The 16,655-nt window shown below is 42.3% G+C and overlaps 1 protein-coding gene across 16 annotated transcripts in view; it reads left to right on the top strand.

Annotated features, from left to right (window-relative positions):
* PICALM (phosphatidylinositol binding clathrin assembly protein) overlaps positions 1-16,655 on the top strand; it is a 129,882-nt gene that overhangs the window by 101,715 nt on the left and 11,512 nt on the right. For 12 of the 16 annotated variants that reach the window (XM_056561301.1, XM_056561306.1, XM_056561309.1 and 9 more), the window contains 5 exons: positions 1,660-1,791; positions 1,869-1,899; positions 2,024-2,123; positions 8,545-8,568; positions 15,774-15,833. In XM_056561301.1, the coding sequence (XP_056417276.1) occupies positions 1,660-1,791; positions 1,869-1,899; positions 2,024-2,123; positions 8,545-8,568; positions 15,774-15,833 (347 nt within the window). The remainder of the gene's footprint in view (positions 1-1,659; positions 1,792-1,868; positions 1,900-2,023; positions 2,124-8,544; positions 8,569-15,773; positions 15,834-16,655) is intronic. The other 4 variants (XM_056561304.1, XM_056561317.1, XM_056561315.1 and 1 more) reach the window with 1 other exon arrangement.

Raw genomic sequence — 16,655 nt, forward strand, 5'->3', positions numbered from 1 at the left:
GCTGATCACAGGCGTGTTAATGCACGCCAGTGATCAGCATATGAGATCAGTGTGTGCAGTGTTATAGGTCCCTATGGGATAACAATGATCAGTATAAGAGATCAGTGTGTGCAGTGTTATAGGTCCCTATGGGAACTATAACACTGCAAAAAAAATGTAAAAAAAAAGTGTTAATAAAGGTCATTTAACCCCTTCCCTAATAAAAGTTTGAATCACCCCCCTTTTCCCATAAAAAAAATAAAACAGTGTAAAAAAAAATACAAATAAACATATGTGGTATCGCCGCGTGCGTAAATGTCCGAACTATAAAAACATATCATTAATTAATCCGTACGGTCAATGGCGTATGCGCAAAAAAATTCCAAAGTCCAAAAAAGCGTATTTTGGTAACTTTTTATAACATTAAAAAATGAATAAAAAGTGATCAAAAAGTCCGATCAAAACAAAAATCATACCGATAAAAACTTCAGATCACGGCGCAAAAAATGAGTCCTCACACCGCCCTGTACGTGGAAAAATAAAAAAAGTTATAGGGGTCAGAAGATGACATTTTTAAACGTAAAAATTTTCCTGCATGTAGTTATGATTTTTTCCAGAAGTGCGACAAAATCAAACCTGTATAAGTAGGGTATCATTTTAACCGTATGGACCTACAGAATAATGATAAGGTGTAATTTTTACCGAAATATGCACTGCGTAGAAACGGAAGCCCCCAAAAGTTACAAAATGGCGTTTTTTTTTTATTTTGTCGCACAATGATTTTTTTTTTCCGTTTCGCCGTGCATTTTTGGGTAAAATGACTAATGTCACTGCAAAGTAGAATTGGCGACGCAAAAAATAAGCCATAATATGGATTTTTAGGTGGAACATTGAAAGGGTTATGATTTTTAAAAGGTAAGGAGGAAAAAACGAAAGTGCAAAAACTGAAAAACCCTGAGTCCTTAAGGGGTTAAGTAGCAGGAGTAAAAAGTGGCTTATTTTTTTATTTATTGGGGGGGGACCCAGAGGTTGGCCATGCCCTACCCCAATCAATCATCTTGTTATCCCCTAACATCTGTAGATAGGGAGTAACCTTCCCATATTCATGGATTAGGAAAAACCTGTCAGCTTTCTTTCAGGGGAAAAAAACAGCGTCATCACATTTTGTATCCTTTTGCTTTTGATGCAAACTTCCTGCCTGGTGTACATCCTGTGTCAACTTCCTGTTCCTTTTTACATTCTATCTGGGAACTCAGCTGACTGTCTCTTTCACTGCCCCAGTGTTTGCCAAACAGTGTGTCTCCAGCTGTTGCAAAGCTACAACTCCCCACATGCCCGGACAGCCAAAGGCTGTCCGGGCATGCGGGGAGTAGTGGTTTTGCAACAGCTGGAGACACACTGTTCGGCAAACACTGCACTACACCTTCTTGACTGGAACACATCGCATAATGGGAGGGAGGTAGAGTTGGCTAGATTCCCAGCTAGAGTGTACACAGCCAAGTCGCTGCAGGGTGTACATCAGGCAGGAAGTTGAGTTGAAGACAACAGAGCAGAAGGAAAGTATGAGGGGTGGTAAAATAACTTTGTTTACTAATATATATGTTCATTTGTTAGATAGGTAAAAATGTTTCCTCTTGGGCCAACTTTAACAACTATAGTTTTTTGTGTTTTCTCTTTAAGGTTTTGATGACATGGGAGGCCTACTGAAGCCAACCGTATCTTCTCAAAATCAGAGCATCCCCTCATCCAAAAACCCACCCGGCAAGCTGGTGTCCGACGACCTGGACTCCTCTCTGGCCAACCTTGTGGGCAGTGAGTATCAATTATGGTGACACTTCTTGTGGTCCATGTGATCTTCTCCGCTCATTCCACTTCTGTTTCTCTCTTAGATCTGGGCATCGGCAACGGGACAACAAAAAAGTGAGTGTTTTATTTTTTTGTTTGTTTTTTTTTTTTACTTTTGAAGGGTAAAGGGTTTTGATCGTAGGGATTTGTATGGACTTTTCTAGATTGCATTGACTGATGGTTTGTAATATAATTTCAGTGATGTTCACTGGAGTCAGCCCGGAGAAAAGAGACTAACAGGAGGGACCAATTGGCAACCAAAAGTGGCCCCAACCACAACCTGGAACCCGGCGACTCTGGTAAGTGCCATCTGAGCTAAAAAGCTATTTATAGATTTAAAAAAATAATAATAATAATAAAAAAAAATATATATAATATACTTATATAGAATATATTTGTAAATATATAATAAAAAAATGTGTGTGTGTGTGTGTATATATATATATATATATATATATATATATATATATATATATATATACATATTTTTTATTTTTATTTTTTGTTTTTTATTTATATATTTACAAATATATTCTATATAAGTATATTATATACAAACAAATATTATATACAAATATATATATATATATATATATATATATATATATATATATATATATATAATGAATCGTTTTAGGGAACCTTAAAATATCATTTTATTTCTTTCCATTAAAATATGAAAAACACTCTGGGTATTGATAGTGATGGGTCACCAATAACTACCTTCTTTGATCGCCACCGTCATAAAGTGCATAAGAGATTTGCAACTATTTTTTCATGTGCAATATTTCATTTCACAATACCGGGCAATGTTCAGACTGTGCGGTATTTTTGTGGTTCTTTCTAATTTCTCAGAGCTCACAATATACAGTCTTTTTTGTGTGCAATGTGGCAATAAAAGTGTCCCGTGCCGGCAATTAAAGTGTCCCGTGCCGGTATCTCATGTGCAAAATTGTTTCTCCAAGTGTCACATATTACACAGTATATTGCAGACTGTTTCCATATAACTAATGCACATGTAGAATGGTGAAATGTTGCACAATGTATCTACAGTCAATATATGTAACACCACAGATTTTTGCACATTGCCACTTATCTTTCTCTTCCTCCGGTAGTAAGGTGCGTATTTGTGTGCGCTGGAGTAAAGTGCGTCTTTTGTGTGCACTGGAGCTTGTGGTATGCTCAGGACTGCCGGTCCCCACCTTCTTTATGCATCCATTAGTTTATGCAGCTCGTGCAGCTCCATTTCATCTGTGCGGCACTGAAGACGGCCGTGGCAATGTGCAAAAATCTGTGGTGTTACATATATTGACTGTAGATACATTGTGCAACATTTCACCATTCTACATGTGCATTAGTTATATGGAAACAGTCTGCAATATACTGTGTAACATGTGACACTTGGAGAAACAATTTTGCACATGAGATACCGGCACGGGACACTTTAATTGCCGGCACGGGACACTTTAATTGCCACATTGCACACAAAAAAGACTGTATATTGTGAGCTCTGAGAAATTAGAAAGAACCACAAAAATACCGCACAGTCTGAACATTGCCCGGTATTGTGAAATGAAATATTGCACATGAAAAAATAGTTGCAAATCTCTTATGCACTTTATGACGGTGGCGATCAAAGAAGGTAGTTATTGGTGACCCATCACTATCAATACCCAGAGTGTTTTTCATATTTTAATGGAAAGAAATAAAATGATATTTTAAGGTTCCCTAAAAGGATTCATTTTTTGCTGACAATTGGGAGACCTAATCTAGCACAAGATACTGTTGTATCGATCAGTTATATATATATATATATATATATATATATATATATACACATACATACATATAGACATTAAGAAATTAATCCACTCAGAATTCCTATTGCAATTCAGGTTAAAAGAACAAGACTGTGTTCCAGGGAGGACATTTACTAAAGGAAAAAAAAATATATAAATTATAATATCTATCTATATCTATCTATATCTATCTATCTATATCTATCTATATCTATCTATCTATATCTATCTATCTATCTATATATATATATATAACATTTATGTATTTTTTTTTTCCCTTAGTAAACGTCCTCCCTGGAACACAGTCTCGTTCTTTTAACCTGAATTGCAATAGGAATTCTGAGTGGATTAATGTCTTAATGTACCTTTATATTGGCCAGAGCTCTGTTTTTACTAATACAAAGCTCCAAATCCCCCTCCTGGGATAGATTAAAATGCTAAAATTCGAGCTGCCTGCAGGCACAATGTTAAATTTGGAGCTCTGTATCTGTAATATCAGAGCTCCGACCACTATAAAGATTTAGTATGATATTAATCTAATCAGATTTATTTTAACCTTAAAATTTTGGATGTTCCCGGCAGCCTTGGACAACCTATTCCCTATCTCCCATACGGGGACCCGCAACTGCTGCAGCTCTGCGTGGCTAATGTTTGTGTTGTCGACCTCACTAAGAGGTCGACAGACAAGCCCCCTTCATTTAGCTTTATGGGAGAGGCGGGGATGCCTCATCTCGACCTCTCACATGGATAAGGCTGCAGTACTCCTTTAAAGGGAAAAAAAAGTTTTTAAATCAATTGGTGGCAGAAAGTTAAACAGATTTGTAAATTACTTCTATTTAAAAATTTTAATCCTTCTAGTACTTATCAGCTGCTATATTGCTCCACAGGAAGTTCTTTTCTTTTTGAATTTCCTTTTTGTCTGACCACAGTGCTCTCTGCTGACACCTCTGTCCATTTTAGGAACTGTCCGGAGCAGGAGAGGTTTGCTATGGGGGGGTTGGCTCCTATTCTGGACAGTTTCTAAAATGGACAGAGGTGTCAGCAGAGAGCACTGTGGTCAGGCAGAAAGGAAATTCAAAAAGAAAAGAACTTCCTCTGGAACATACAGCAGCTGATAAGTACTGGAAGGATTAAAATGTTTAAATAGAAAGTAATTTGCAAATCTGTTTAACTTTCTGGCACCAGTTGATAAAAAAAATAAAAATAAATTTTTTTCCAGTGGCGTACCCCCTTTAAGGGTCCATTTACACTACGGATTTTCTGAGCGGCATTCCGCTTCAATTCTTAAAGCAGAATCCTACTTAGGAAATATGGTGCAGCAGCCTCCCATTGTTCTCACTACGGAATATACGTGGCGGACGTGAAAATTCCGGTGTAGTGAAAAATCCCAGTCTCATGTTCATTCTTTTGGCGGAATCAGCTCCAAAATGCATTGCCGTCTATTGAGACTGCACATTTCCGAGTTGTTCTAACGCCAGCTTCATTTGGCTCCGCCTCCTGCTCCAGACAAAATATTCCGGGCAGAGATTCCATAGTGCGAATAAGCCCTAAAGGTTACGACCACATAATATATGCCAATATGATTAAAGTGTTTGTTGTTGTATTTTAAATCCGCAGATCTGCAACTCGTGTTAACGACACCTGTAGATTTATTGCAGATTTCCTTGTTCCCAAATAAAGTGAAGAAAATCTGCAATACCTCCACAATGATCAAGACGTTGCAGATTTAAAATTTGCACCACATTGTGTTTTTTGACATTTTGGAAAGCTCATTAAATGAATTTTTCACGAGCGCTGCAGATTTTCTGCAGGGAAATTTGTGTGTGGAAAATCTGCAGTGAGTCAGCCAAATGGGGCCATAGTCCAGTGGTTTCCCAACCAGGGTGCCTTCAGCTAGTGCAAAACTACCACTCCCAGCATGCCCGGACAGCCTCCGGCTGTCCGGGCATGCTGGGAGTAGTAGTTTTGCAACAGCAAAAGAGACACTGGCATACTCTCATGCCGGGCATGCTGGGAGTAGTAGTTTTGCAACAGCTAAAGGCACCCTGGTTGAGAGACACTGGCATACTCTCATGCCGGGCATGCTGGGAGTAGTAGTTTTGCAACAGCTAAAGGCACCCTGGTTGGGAGACGCTGGCATACTCTCATGCCGGGCTTGCTGGGAGTTGTGGTTTTGCAACAGCCGAAGTCACCCTGGTTGGGAGACACTGGCATACTCTCATGCAGGGCATGCTGGGAGTTGTAGTTTTGCACCAACTTAAGGCACCCTGGTTAGGAGACACTGGCATACTCTAAGGAAAAGGTAGGCAAGTACTTTGGCATTACTCTTTAGAAAGTATTAGGGAATTGCATATATATATATATATATATATATATATATATATATATATATATATACACATATGATTCCTTATATACTGTGACACTCAGATAGGGAAAATCCTCATAATTTCTGCGAGAAAATGTTTCCAATGCATATGAAGATGGTTGTGGAATCTCTTTTTTCAGTGTTTCCCAACCAGGCCATTCGGGCATGCTGGGAAATGTAGTCTTGCAGTAGCTGCAGGCACCCTGGTTGGGAAACACTTCTCTATTCACATGCATGGGATGCAGAATATATACACACAGATCCACTACGAAAGGCTGGCTCCACACAGGCGTATTACGGCAACAAATCCCGGTCTGACGGCGTTTCAGATGACACCTTTCAGTTCGGGTCAGGCCAGGACTTGTGGCCGTAATATGTGTGTGTGAACACACCCATAGTCTGAGCATGAATACAGCAGCTACTTAGTGAATTAAAATCAATGACAACACCCAAACTTAATTTATTCACTACCCAGGTCGTACAACTGAAGGAAACTGTCTAAAATGGAATCTTTAATAATTTACCAATAATAACACACACACATACATATATATATATATATATATCTCAAAAACCATCAGAGATAATAGGTATGATGTTTGTCCTTATGTAAAAACACTGGTTATTCAGAGATCATTCAGTTATTGGGTAAAAAAAAAAGGTCACTCGCGTGTCGCGGCTGATGAACGGCATCCCAGCTTCAACCGTACTTTATCCGTGTAAATCCATATCGCAAAAAGGGAACTAAGGGCATCCTTTATAACTAACCCCTATATACTGCATATGTTCCTATATCATTGGACTCAAGTATTTCCTAGTATTGACTCTAGTGAAATCAACATGTAAGTTGTGTCCGTATTAAAGGGATTTTCCGGTGGAAAACCTTTTTATATTTTTATTATTTTTTTAAATCAGCTGGTGCCAGAAAGTTAAACAGATTTGTAAATGACTTCTATTAAAAAAATCTTTAACCTTCCAGTACTTTTTAGCAGCTGTATGCTACAGAGGAAATTCTTTTCTTTTTGAATTTCTTTTTTTTGTCTTGTCCACAGTGCTCTCTGTGGACACATGATGCCCCATATCAGGAACTGTCCAGAGCAGGAGAAAATCCCCATTGAAAACCTATGCTGCTCTGGACAGTTCCTGACACGGACAGAGGGGTCAGCAGAGAGCACTGTGGACAAGACAAAAAAGAAATTCAAACAGAAAATAACTTCCCCTGTAGCATACAGCTGCCTAAAAGTACTAAAAGGATTAAGATTTTTTTTAATAGAAGTAATTTACAAATCTGTTTAACATTCTGGCACCAGTTGGTTTAAAAAAAAAAATAATAATTTCTACCGGAGTACCCCTTTAAGCGATGTCCCGACGTGTTTCCCTGTAATTCCCACAAGGTTCGTCTGGGGACTTTTCTATCATCTGGAGAAAGGAGTATATAGTCACTCCAGTTAGGATACGTCACTGACTCCCATTTCTCGCCTCCAAAGAAAACACAACTATAGTGCGTTCAGATGACTCCGTCCCGTAGTCGCCGACACTCGTCATGACAGTTTAGCATAGTGGCCACTATGCTAAACCGACATGATTAGTGTCGGTGACTCTGAAGATATAGGATCATATGCAACATAACGGCCCTTATTTACTAAGAGTGTTGTGTAGGTTTCTTTGTGGGTTTTTAATTCCCTACAATTTATTTTCCACGGTATTTACTAAGGTTTTCCTACATTTTCCACTTTGCTTTTTTTATTTTACACATTCTCTGATACGTAGGGTTTTCCTCAGCTCAAATCCATTACATTTTCTGTGGAAACCTTAGTAAACATGTTGGGTTTTTATGAAAATGTCAAGGACACGCCCCTTTTCGGTGGCCACTCCCCCTTTCACCAATGGGCACACCCCTTTTAGGGTTTTCTTAGCTAAATGGAGTGTTAGTCAGGATTTTTTTTTTAAATTCTGTCGCAGATAGAATTTCTGGCGCAATGCGCCATAATCTGGCGCACAACCAGACAAAACATGTCGGGTTTGCAATAGTAAATGAGGGCCAATGAGTGTCAGCAACTAAGGGACAGAGTCCTCTGAATGCACTATGGTTGGGAATTCTTTAGAGGTGAGAAATGGGAGCCAGTGACTTATCATAACTGAAGTGACTATATAACCCTTCCTCCTGATGATAGAATATTCCCTGACGAACCTTGTGGGAATCGGTGAAACACGTCGGGACATAGCTTACTTCCGACACGTAACTTACGTGTACATATTGATGCCCCCTATAGTCACCACTAGGAAATACCTGACTCTGATGATATAAGAACATATGCAGTATACAGAGGTTAGTCATAAAGGGCTCCATTAGTTAGGGATAGTTCATATAGGTTAATTGTTCCCTTTTTGCTGCATGGATTTGAGTTTAAACTCTTCCAGTAGGGGATCTATCCCCCTCCACTCCCCCTTTATTGCTATCAATGTCTGTATCGTTTTTTTGTGTGCAAGTTTGTGTTCTAATCTTGTGTTATTGCATTGTATAACTGTTCGTCTCGATGACCCATAATACAGAATGGCATGCATTTCCCACCATACGTAAGTTGAAAAAAATAAAATAAATAAAGCCTCTCTGCTTTCATCTGGCATGCAGTCGTGATTAACTTTTTGCTGTGGCAGCACGGGCACCGGTTACGCCGGCGCCCCACACTAATCACGGTTTGATTGTGTGAATAGAGATCCGAATCCGTTTTCTTGCCCTGCATCCCCCTTCCACCTTCCGCTAATGGCATGGAGTGCTGCCTCCTGATTCCTCCTGCTTCTTCTGGCTTGGGGCCGCGGAGCTAACCTCTGAACTATGGAAGACACGGCTGAGGACTGTCTTCTGCAATGATGATGGTTTCTGCATGACCCCTCCTTTTCTTCTTGTTTGTTGCAATTACCCTGGAGCGCTGAAAGTGAACGTCCACACAGCTCTGAGTTATGTGCAAAACTACAACTTCCAGCATGCCCGGACAGCAGTCGGCTGTCCGGGCATTCTGGGGAGTTGTAGTTTTGCAACTTCTTGGAGGGGCCGCAGTTTTGAGACCACTGCTTTATATTGATATAATCGCACAGGGCTCTGTTTTTACTCATACCTAATTCCACCACTAGAGGCAGCATACTTCATACTGTTCATGCATTGAATTTAAGGGGGTACTCTGCCCCTAGACATCTTATCCCCTATCCAAAGGATAGGGGATAAGGTGTCTGATTGCGGGGGTCCCGCCACTGGGAGGGATCGTGAAGTCATGGCCCGCCCCCTCGATGCTACCTATTAGAAGGGGAGGGCGTGGCGGCAGTCACTGGCGGACATTGTATTAAGGGGGCATGGCCATGATGTCACGATACTCCGGCTCCTGTATCGCCCGTCATAAGGCAAGGAGCAAAGTTTGCTCCGTGCAGCAGATGACGGGGTGCTACAGGAGAGATCGCAGGGATTCCCAGCGGCGGGACCCCCGCGTTCAGACATCTTATCCCCCATCCTTTGGATAGGGGATAAGATGTCTAGGGGCATAGTACCCTTTTAATTATAATACAGTATACAGGGAGTTCCCCCTAGTGGTGTCTAAAGGCCTACAGAATTTTATCGTATAACCCGAATATGCAAAGGATTTGGAGTTCTGTATGAGAAAAATGGGGCTCCAGACATAGAAGAATTGTATAATAAAGGGGTATTCAGGGATTTTTTTTTTTTTTTACTTGACTATGCTACAGGAGCTGTAAAGTTAGTGTAGTTCATAATATAGTGTCTGTACCTGTGCTTGGTGGCTGGTCTCACAATTTTTATGTGATCTTTGCCCTGGATGTTCATTTTTAGCACCAAACAAAATGTGTTGTCTCAGGCCTTTCTCTGGTTGCAGTGCGGCACGAGACATTACATCACTAGTGAGGTGTTAAAAGGGAGCGTGTCCGTGCTTCGGTTTGGTTTTTCTCTTTTAAACAGTGTAACAAGCATATTCCATAGAAGGATATGAGTAAGTTTATTCCCTCTATAGACAGCTAATCCTTAAACACTCATTCACCCGATGGATATATCGACTGACCCCCTAATACACTCTGCATGCTCTGAATGGAGAAAAAGGAGTAAGCTGCTCCCAGACTCCTATAGGATCGAATTATCTACCCTAGGGCCAAAGCTGGGACCATCTGACGTCTGTGTATTAGGAGCCTCCTTACTCTCCCCGGAAGATGTTAGGGAATCAAATGTCCTATTGTTGTTTGAGCAAAAAGCTACTGTCCGAATGGAGTCTGACAGCAACTTACCCCCTCTACATGCACTACACATGAATGCTCAGTTGAGCCAAATATTTACATATATAGAGGGATCAGAAGAGAGTGAGCGATCAGCTGAATGAACATCTGTCAGACAGCTGCCCCATGTGCACGTGTAGCTTAAAGGGAACCTCGCAACACGTCATATTAGGTAAAATCTTCTCCACCATCACTGGGGGATGTTCCTGCTGGTAGGGATGGTGTGGATATGATCTTTTAAAGTGTCCCCCGCTGTCCCCGGAAGTAGTCCCCTGAGCAAGGAGCGATACTCACCTACTCCCACCCCCCTCAGCGTGATTGAAAGCCCTAGTCAACGAAGCAGAGCAATGATGAAGGCCATGAGTGGCTGAGGGGGCGTGATTACCCATCATGTAGAATAGAGAGGAAAGCAAAATGGAGTCCACAATTGCAGAAAAAATGTTTTATTCCGTCACACAAGTGTCACAAAAAATAGCTACATTTCGTCAGTCTCACGCCGCTTGACAAAGGATATATAGTAGTTATACACCTCTCCTCTAGCTCTATCTGTATACTGCGGCTGCTATCGCTATGGGATCAGGATATAGAGTAGTTATACACCTCCCCTCTAGATCTATCTGTATACTGCTGCTATCGCTATGGGATCAGGATAATAGTATTTATACACCTCCCCTCTAGATCTATCTGTATACTGCTGCTATCTCTGTGGGATCAGGATATATAGTATTTATACACCTCCCCTTTCAGTTCTATCTGTATACTGCTGCTATCTCTTAGATAAGAATAATAGTATTCATACACCTCCCCTCTATCTGTATACTGCTGCTATCTCTATGGGATCAGGATATATAGTAGTTATACACATCTCCTCTAGCTCTATTTATATACTGCTGCTGCTGCTATCGCTATGGAAACAGGATAATGGTATTTATACACCTCCCCTCTAGATATATCTGTGTACTGCTGCAATCACTGTGGAATCAGGATATATACTAGTTAAACAACTTTCTTCCAGCTCTATCTGTATTCTGCTGCTGCTATCTCTATGGGATCAGGATATATATAGTAGTTATGCACCTCCCCTCCAGCTCTACCTGTATACTGCTGCTACTATCTCTATGGGATCAGGATAATAGTATTTATACACCTCCCCTTCAGCTCTATCTGTATTCTGCTGCTATCTCTATGGGATCAGGATATATATATATATAGTAGTTATACACCTCCCCTCCAGCTCTACCTGTATAAAGCTGATATCTCAATGGGATCAGGATATATAGTAGTTATACACCTCCCCTCCAGCTCTACCTGTATACTGCTGCTGCTATCTCTATGGGATCAGGATATATATAGTAGTTATACACCTCCCCTCCAGCTCTACCTGTATACTGCTGCTACTATCTCTGTGGGATCAGGATAATAGTATTTATACACCTCCCCTTCAGCTCTATCTGTATTCTGCTGCTATCTCTATGGGATCAGGATATATATATATAGTAGTTATACACCTCCCCTCCAGCTCTACCTGTATACAGCTGATATCTCTATGGGATCAGGATATACAGTAGTTAAACACCTCCCCTCCAGCTCTACCTGTATACTGCTGCTGCTGCTATCTCTATGGGATCAGGATAATAGTATTTATACACCTCCCCTTCAGCTCTATCTGTATTCTGCTGCTATCTCTACGGGATCAGGATATATATAGTAGTTATACACCTCCCCTCCAGCTCTACCTGTATACTGCTGCTATCTCTATGAGATCAGGATATATAGTAGTTATACACCTCCCCCTCTAGCTCTATCTATATACTGCTGCTATCTCTATAGGATCACAATATAAAATAGTTATACAACTGCCCCATCCATCACTTTTTATGCTGCTGCTGCTGGTAGTTTAACAGCTGGAGGCACCCTGCTTAGGAAACACTATATTAGACTTTGGTAGAGAAGATAAAACATGGAGACTATGGTTGCATTTGTCTATTTGGCTTTTTGCTACCTTTTGGGCACTATACTGAAATCTTCTGTGTATTTATAGTGTACATGGGACGTGCCGGTATATTAGACTTCCGTTTGGTCAGGTTCTGCTCTATAACCTAATAAAGGTGTCGGTGCTCGATTCCTGCATCTTTTTCTTCTTATTGTTTTTCCAACCTATAAGTTGATTTTCACATTGGTTTTGTCAGACGTCTGATTTTAGTTGGTGGGCGGGAGTCAGTCTTGTGCCGTCCACATATACCAGTGTTTCCCAACCAGGGTGCCTCCAGCTGTGGCCAAACTACAACTCCCAGCATGCCCGGACAGCCTTCGGCTGTCCGGGCATGCTGAGAGTTGTAGTTTGGCCACAGCTGGAGGCACCCTGGTTGGGAAACACTGGTATATACAAACTGGCATAACTTGTTATCTCTGCTACAACAACATGGCTGTTGTCTAAAGATTTGACCTTTTTGCAGCTGCCGACTTCTGACACAATACGTCCTTTCAGCATGAAAAGAAAAGAAAAATCACTTGTGGGGAATAGCGTCTAGGGGTACTCCACTAGAAAATGATGTTTTCTAAATCAACTGGTGCCAGAAAGTTAAACAGATTTGTAAATTACTTGTATAAAAAAACAAAACAAAAAAAAATCTTAATCCTTCCAGTACTAATGAGCTGTGGTATGATCCACAGGAAGTTCTTTTCTTTTTGAATTTCCTTTCTGTCTGACCGCAGTGCTCTCTGCTGACACCTCTGTCCATATCAGGAACTTTCCAGAGCAGGAGAAAATCCCCATAGCGAACCTCTCCTGCTCTGGACACAGTTCCTGACATGGACAGAGGTGTCGGCAGAGAGCACTGAAAATAAATGTAAAAAATAAAAGCACTTCCTGTGCATCATACAGCAGGTAATAAGTACTGGAAGGATTAAGATTTTTTTTTTAATAGAAGTAATTTACAAATCTGTTTAACTGTCTAGCACCAGTTGATTTAAAATAAAAACAAATGTTAAGTGTTGAGGAGCGCCATTTAGAGGCTATATGAATGCGGCTGCTAGGAGTATAAATTGAATGAGGCGAAAGGAAGCAAAGGTAAAACCTGTGGGTATGTGTCCCAGGAGACATACTTAGGGACATAAGGGACATTGCTTCCCCGTGACTGTAAAGAGAAGGTCGACAATCTGTTAACAAAAAGAAGCAACATGGGAGCAAAACCACCAAATATGATGCATGGAGCCACAGCCACGAAAGCACCGGTGGGAAACCTCAGGGAATATAACGTGAAGTCTTATCGGTACATAATAGGTCCTGTGTAAAATTTGGATCACTGTCTCCACTAATGAGACCTGCCAGCTACCTTTACTTAGGCACTCACAGCATACGCGCCATTCGGATATAGTCAACGAGTCCTGGATGTCCTCCTCCCATTGTAACATAAACGGCGACTTCTTATTTTTTGGTGGTTGATTTAAAAAGGCATAAATAATAGAGAGAGCCGGTGCGAAGAGGTGTGTATAGGGCTAAATAAAATTTAGAGTCATGAACGGTGTTTGGGGTAGTGATGGAACGCAAAAATGAGAAGACTTGCGTCAGTTTTATGATGATCCGAGGGAGAGGGGGGTGAAAACGGGAAATGGAAAGGTCAGAAGTCATGAGCTTCTTAGCCACTAAAAAAATGGTGGATAGCGTGTAACCGGTTTGCCGTCCACCAAGCAGGGAGAGTTTGAACCTTACAACCCGCCACAACGGGAGGGAGTACAGGGATATGGAGGCCGTCAGAGGGACGTGTTGCGTGATCGGACCAGAATGCCACATTAAAGGGGTACTCCGGCGCTAAGACATCTTATCCCCTATCCAAAGGATAGGGGATAAGATGCCTGATCGCGGGGGTTCCCACCGCTGGGGACCCCTTGTGATCTTCCACGCCGCACCCAGTTAGAATCAGCCCCCGGAGCGTGCTCGCTTCGGGTCTGATTACTGGCGATCACGGGGACGGAGCATAGTGACATCACGGCTCCGCCCCCTGTGACGTCACGCTCCGCCCCCTCAATGCAAGCCTATGGAGGGGGCGTGACAGCTGTGGATAGGGGATAAGATGTCTTAGCGCCGGATTACCCCTTTAAAGATGAAAGAGTGTAAGGGGTAAAGATGAAAGGGTGTAAGGGGTCAGTAGATCATTTTCTAACCGCACCTATCTAGGGGAGGAAGCAGAAGCATTGCAGAGAAGCAACTGAGACAGTCTTGCAGCCTTGTAATAAAGCACAAAATTGGGGCCCGATAGGCCACCCATTCTCTTATGGAAATACACTATAGACCTGGGAATGTGGGGATGGAGACCCCGCCAGAGGATCCTGCAGGTAGTGGAACCAGAGAACCACATCTCTGGGTACATCAGCATTCTTGGGCCTAGCCAGGGCCCTGTGGATTCATACGGATCCGGGGTCAGATTGCGGCAGGAGAGATTGAAAAGGCTTGGTCACCGTCCCCGATAAATCAGTCACAGACTCAGGCCGCGTATACGGACATTAGCCCTCCGGGACCTGTTCTCGAGGTCTTCTATCTTGAGTTCTAGTAGATCCAGCCTGTCAGTGTGCTCCGAAGTAACATGGCGGTCTGCTCCAATGGCGTCTGCCTGCTCTGATCTCTAAGTCTGCCACTCTGTGTTCCCAGTTCGCCCACCTGTCTCGTAAATTCTGTAACCGCTGAGTCCAGTTCGGCTTTAAACATGGCTTGAATATTGCGGAACAGGTCTGTGGGGTTAAGAGGGTCCGTCTGAGAAAGGAGCAGTGGAGGAGTCGGTAATATCCTCCTCTTCCTGGGAGCCCGGGTCAGGCGCACATGAGGGAGTCGGCGCCATCTTTGCTTTAGGCACCGATCGGGACATGTCCGTAATAGTCTGTGATAACAGTGTCTGAGAGGTGCCAGATGTAGACTGTGCTTGCTTGGTCATCTTAGGAAGGTGTAGTGAAGAAATCACCACTGAGACGCTGCGTTAAAGGGGTACTCCGCTGCCCTTCTTCGGAAGCTCCGCTCCCCAGCGTCCAGAAGTTTGTTCCGAACGCTGCGCGCGGGCTTCTGTGTTCAGGGCTGCCCCCTCGTGACGTCACGCCCACCCCCTCAACGGAAGTCTATGGGAAGGGGGCAGCCCTGAACGCGGAAGCCCGCGCGCAGCGTTCGGAACAATAAACTTCCGGACGCTGGAGAGCGGAGCTTCCAAAGAATGGCAGAGGAGTACCCCTTTAATAGCGCTTATAGTGGCCCGTTCTCGGTAGGTGGCACAGATCTCACATAGGACACGCCCTCACAAGTGAGCTGCGCGCATGCGCCCCCCGGAATGGAGTCTTTAGCCTGTGATTCACTATCCTGAGCACAAATCACTGAGCAGCCGCCTTCTGAGGAGCCATCACTTCTTGCTTTGGGTCTCCAGCACTGCATGGCCACAAAGCAACGGCCTGATACAATGTATATCAACTGTATTGCCATAGTGTGGCTTGTAACATATACAATATTCTTTTTCTATTTATGTACCTAGGCACCACCAATAATGGCGTACCCGGCCACAACGCCCACAGGGATCACAGCGTTTGGAATGGTAAGGTTCGTTTGTCATATACCTGGTATTGGAAAACACCTCTTTTCCTATGTTTCTTACACAATTTGGGTCTCTCTAGCCTAAATCCTACTATCAGCAGCTAGGACCTACGGCTCATACTGGACATCGCCAATCGGCAGATGTCTGGCATTAACCCTTTAGATGCAGTAATCAAAGTTGTTTGCGGTGTCTAGATGCGGTTAAAATCATTGCCGTCTCAGGGAGCTAATCAGGGCCATCGTGACCAAATCATGGGGTCCTGATCAGCTGAGAGAATAGGGGGAGGGTCCCTACCTGCCATCAGCTCTCCAATAGTGCAGACAGTCTCAGCAACCTACATTAATGGAACGCCGATAGCACTGATCAGTGCCGTGCAATGGTGACCAAGCAAACACTATAGCTGGAATAGTCTGACAGTTTCCAGTAATTTTACTTTTTACTAGTTTTGGGATATGTGATTTATTTTCCAAAAATGAAATCTACAGTTCACTGGTTCCCTATTAGGTTAAAGGGGTTTTCCAGGGGAAAAAAAAATATAAAATGTTTAAATCTTAATCCTTCCAATAATTATCAGCTGCTGAAGTTGAGTTGTTCTTTTCTGTCTGGCAACAGTGCTCTCTGCTGACATCTCTGCTTGTCTTGGGAACTGCACAGAGTAGAATAGGTTTGCTATGGGGATTTGCTTCTACTCTGGAAAGTTCCCGAGACACATGTCATCAGAGAGCACTTAGAAAAGAACAACTCAACTTCAGCAGCTCATAAGTACTGAAAGGATTAAGATTTATTAATAGAAAAAAATTATTTTTTCCCTTTTAAATTCAC

This window comes from Hyla sarda, chromosome 2 (genome assembly GCF_029499605.1).
Source record: "Hyla sarda isolate aHylSar1 chromosome 2, aHylSar1.hap1, whole genome shotgun sequence".
Lineage (NCBI taxonomy): Eukaryota > Metazoa > Chordata > Amphibia > Anura > Hylidae > Hyla > Hyla sarda.